Below are 5,108 nucleotides of genomic sequence, written 5' to 3'. Positions count from 1 at the left end.
TTTCCTACTTAATGTATAATATATCTACTTGGTCTGTTTGAAATTCCCAAATCTTGACCCTGTATCTGAGTGTTGGGATCATGGGAGAAGAAGGAGGCTTTTTTTTTTTTTTAAAGTCTAATGCACCTATTGTCTTTAGGAAGCTTTCACCAAACTTAAACACTGATGGAATTAACCCATTTTTGTGCTTCAATAACAATCTCTGTACACATAATTATAATGCAAAAAACCACAGATTTAATTGTACACACACCAGTGAAGGAAAGCAGTGGAGAAGATTAAGATCCTTAAATAGCTGATTTTGGGAACAAATACAATAGGAAGACTTGCTTTGTTGCCCTCAGATATTGGGTCTATTTACTGGCAGGCTTTTTCTCATCAGGCTTTTTCAGTGTTCCTCCTCCTGCTTTTCTTCATTTCTATAATATGCAAGCTGGCGTTGCAGGTAGGTTGTGTTCCTCTTCTGTTTATCCAGGTACTTTCCCATGAAGCGTAAAAACTACAGAAATAAATGGGGAAACCCTTTACAACCTTGTCTGCAACAGGAGGAAATAAAAAATCTTGCTACCCAAATGTAGCTCATGGACCTGCAGTCCTGGAAGACTGTCAGAAAAAGAGAATATCAAGTTCCACTCCAAACCTATAAAATCAGAAAGTGCATTTTAAGAAAGGACTCGACAGTTGATATGCACACAGAAGTTCAATGCACAATAAACTAAGATATTCAAAACCTCCAGGTGAGTACAAATACCCACTTTCAATGAGTATGAGTGTTAGGGCATCTCATCAAAAGTACAGATAACTTAACCAAACTAGTACTGCAGTGGTTTTCCCACCCTGTTTTTTTGAATCACATGGAGATTTAAGTAGATGCCCAGACCCAGTTTCCAAAGATTTAGAAGTAAGTGGCCATAAGGCTCAGGCATTTGTATCTATCTCTTCCGAGCAACTAAGCCAGTCCAATATGCATCTAGGGTTAATAACTTTTGTACAAGGGAATTTTCCTCACTTTGATTTCCTGATATGCTATGGGGTTAGTGAGAAAGAAGTTACCACCACAAGGTGGAGTGTACACCATTAACCAGGAAGACTGCAGGATAATAAGTCACCATTAACCTTCACTTTTGCAGGGGCCATCAGGGACAGAGGTTCTCAAAGTGAGGCCCCTAGCCAGCAGGCAGCAGAATAACCTGAAAACTTGTTAGAAATGCAAATTCTCAGACACCACATGAAAGCCATTGAATCAGAAACTCTGGGGAGTAGGGCCTAGCAGGTTGCTTGAGTAACCCCTCCAGGTGATTCTGGTACCTATTAACATTTAAGGACTTTTCTAGAGTTAAAGGGCAGCAGCAAAACTAATTTTGTTTAATAATCCAGAGCACACTTTTCCTGGGAAGCCCTCTTCCTCTTGTGTTGAGTTGCATTCCCTCTTACCAGGGCTCCTACTCCTCCCACCTCCAATCTACTCCCAGAAGTAAATTCACATACTTCTTTGGGGGGAAAACAAATTTAGCAAGTGTTGGGTTATACTACAAACCTAGACATAATTCGACCCAGGAAGTCTAATGTAAGAAAGCTGCGCCCCGGGTGACTTCCCTGTTTCTCTCCTACAGAGGCCTGAGGTAGATAACTGGCAAATCAGCATAAAAGCTCTAGAGTATGTTCTGGAATTGGAGTTAAGCCTTGAGCCCTCTTCCAATAAGCAAGTCATAATTCAGACGTGAACTACGATAGTACTTTCAGAACCAGTTACTACTTACGTGACTGTCATTGTCAGCAGAAGCTGTGGTCTTCAGGTCTATCAGGAGCTGGCTTAACTGGTTCTCCAATTCCAGAGCATACTCTACAGCTTTTACGCCGGTTTGCCAGTTATCTACCTCAGGCCTCTGTAGGAGAGAAACAGGGAAGTCACCTGGGGCAGTGGTCGGCAAACTCATTAGTCAACAGAGCCAAATATCAACAGTACAACGAGTGAAATTTCTTTTGAGAGCCAAATTTTTTAAACTTAAACTTCTTCTAATGCCACTTCTTCAAAATAGATTTGCCCAGGCCGTGGTATTTTGTGGAAGAGCCACAGTCAAGGAGCCAAAGAGCCGCATGTGGCTCGCGAGCCGCAGTTTGCCGACCATGGACCTGGGGCACAGCATTCTTACATTAGACTTCCTGGGTCGAATTATGTCTAGGTTCGTAGTATAACCCAATACTTTCTAAACTTTGTGGCACAATGGAATCAGCCTAGCATCTTAAATCCTGATGTTTGTATTTCAGCTTCAGACATTGTGACTTAAATGGTAGGAGTGCAACCTCAGCATCAGGATTTTAAAAACTCCCCCGGTAATTTTAATGTGCTTACATACAAAGTATGGGTGCCACTAGCACAGCTACATGCACGATTCCCTTAGCTTTCAAATTCCATGATGGTGGTTTAATCCCATAACTACCAGACATTAACTAGTTCTCTTTGTAAAACTGGAGTTAAAAGAACCCCTCAGATAAGTAGGCATGTTTCTACTAGTAGATATAATACCCCCACTAATGTTTAGATGATTTCTTTTAAATGTCCATCCCAATGAAAAAAAAAAGCTTATTTCATTACACTGAAGAGGTAGTCATTTCAAATACCTGGTTGTGCATCTAAATTAAGCTTGGCTAATGATCTGATAGAGGATGCTAACTGTTCTAGGAAGTGGCCATTCAAGTTGTGCTTACCAATCTGCCTGAGTATTAGAGTCACCTGAGGAGCTCGTTAAAATACAGCTCATTGGGCTCCACCGGTAGAGAATCTGATTCAGGCTGTCAATGAATTTGCACTTCTAATGATTTCCCAGGTGATGCTGATGGCTCTGGTCCAGAGACCACGCTAGCTGTGGCTTCACTGGGAAAACCTAAGCAACCATTTAGTAGCTGCAATTTACTCAAAATGATATGAAGAGGCTACAAAGAACACAGTTGCTTGCACTCAAAGTTGGTTACTATAATCCCGTGTGTAATATGGGTAACCCAACAAGTTAGGTGGCAACAAATAACAGTTCTCTAGACGCAGAGAAGGCCCCATTAAAATCATTATGACAAATTATATAGTCACCTTAATCACAGGAAGACAGACGGTATTCTCACGTCCTATTAGATATCTTAGGAATTGCTTTCCATGTTCCCTTTTCAACTCAGCTTGGTCTTCAAAGAATCCAGAAAAAATAGGTTCTTCTGAGTCAGGAGGATAACAATAGGCCTGGGACAGAGGTGAGGATGAGGACAAACTGGAGGTGAGACAAGCTAATTTTTAAAGTTGAAAATCTTACACACACTCTCTTTGTTGTCTCTGTAGTTGTCCCCAAAAAAGCTCTCTTTGTTCAGTCTAGGGTCCTTGGTTTGTCCTTTGACTTCCCGAAGACCCCAGCTATCTTTCAAACCCAAATTACCTTTAAAAAAAAGGAATCCAGATTTTAATATGCTTAGGTGTAATCTTTGGCTATTATGGACTCTTTAATGACCAGATTTGTAAACCCCACATGCTAGCACTTATATAAAATAATTGTTTAAACACAGCAAAAGTACAGAATAAAGTAAATGTCATTTTAAAGTCAATCTATTTCACCAATCCTAACACATCTACATTACCTCTAAAATTGAATATGGATGAAAAATTACTTATTCGATCTACCACCAGTGTCTGATGCCGATATGGTTTGGATAACCCACTGAAAAGAACTGTGATTCTCCCCATCATAGCCCATAGTTTGCAGTCACAGCTCTAAATCATTAGCCACAAAGCAGCAAAATCATAGGCACTAAGTTGCTGTTTCAGCTATCATCACAACACAAACATGGCCATAACCACCATTACTGAAGAGACATAGGATATATCCAAGCTGAAACCTCCCTCCCGGTGGCTCATAAAACCATACTAACCATAGATAAATAAGCATCACTGATGTGCAGCTCAAAAGAAGCCACATAATTAATAGCAACCCTACACTCTTCAGAGACAGGTTGCGTGGCTGCCATCACAGCTTAGAGAAAACCAGGCATAAACAGTGCTACTCAGCAAGCTATGGACTTCCTAAATACTAGTAGGCAGATAGTCACTTTCATTCAGCTGAAAACTAGATGAAATTCCACCCAGGTGTGATTAACAGCTACTCATCTGGGAATGAGGACATTGTTTCTGCATGAAAGAACCATTCTCACCTAAAAAAAGGTGTGGGAGAAAAGTTAATTCTCTTAAATATCCCAGCCAGTGTAGAGTACTTTCTCCCACGTTTTCTCTATGATTTGAGAAGGCTGATCTACTTCCTGAATAGAGAAGTAGTAACAGAGAAGATGTGTTAGCTTTAATATAGTCTTTTATTTAAAAACAATTTATGGCACATTATGCTAGGGGAATCCAAGAAGACTCACTAAAATGCATTCTTTGCCCACAAGGCTACAACGCACATAATTGATCTGAAGACAGGTCATGATGGGGTTTCTGAAGTGGCAAAGCACATGTAGCTGCGGGAATTCTGGCATATTTCACTGATAAATTGGCATTTGAAACTGGCCTTGGAAAGTGGGTAAGAATGTGGGGAAACAGAAATGGAAGAAGGGCGTTCCACCTGGAGAACTGGCACACACAGGCTGCAGGGATCGGACATAGTAATGGTTTCTCGTCACTGCAGTAAGACTGCTGCATTTGGGAAGCTTTTGCCCCCTTCCTCAAATGGTCTCCCAGAAGGTCTGACCTGCCTCAACATTTACCACTTTATTAACCTCCTTTTAGAGTAGAGATTGTTTTACTAGTACTTATCTTGGTAATCTCACTGCCCAAATTGAAGAGACTTGTAAATAATAGGTGTGAACTCAAAACTTACTACATAGAAGTGTAGATTACATGTGCAACAGTGTGATTTCCCATGGTCTGGTGGGTCCTTGAGTCTAGCCTAAGCCATGTCTGGTGGAACTGACATAGAAGTGGCAGGTCACCAAGTCTCTCTAGGAGGCAGTGAGGAGCCTGGGAGTTTCCTGTTGGACAGCTATCCTGAGAGAAGGAGCCAAGCATTCTAACTTTGGCCCAGTCACAAGGATAAATGACATCATGAAAGGGAAGAGGTTATTACAAAAAGTCCTAC

General features: G+C 41.0%; 1 protein-coding gene across 1 annotated transcript; it reads right to left on the bottom strand.

Moving 5' to 3' along the window:
* Window positions 1–388: 388 nt before the first annotated feature.
* On the bottom strand, window positions 389–4,005 carry LOC114228512 (ferritin, heavy subunit-like). The gene is made up of 4 exons (XM_028134813.2): window positions 3,910–4,005; window positions 3,086–3,229; window positions 1,761–1,886; window positions 389–499 (listed from the first exon to the last, which is right to left on the bottom strand). The coding sequence occupies exons 1-4, from the start codon at window positions 4,003–4,005 to the stop codon at window positions 389–391; spliced, it is 477 nt and encodes a 158-aa protein (XP_027990614.1).
* Window positions 4,006–5,108: the final 1,103 nt, after the last annotated feature.

The sequence above is a fragment of the Eptesicus fuscus genome, chromosome 3, assembly GCF_027574615.1.
Source record: "Eptesicus fuscus isolate TK198812 chromosome 3, DD_ASM_mEF_20220401, whole genome shotgun sequence".
In the NCBI taxonomy this organism is placed as follows: domain Eukaryota; kingdom Metazoa; phylum Chordata; class Mammalia; order Chiroptera; family Vespertilionidae; genus Eptesicus; species Eptesicus fuscus.
The sequence above is the reverse complement of the archived record's forward strand: the minus strand, read 5'-3'. Positions and strand labels throughout refer to the sequence as shown.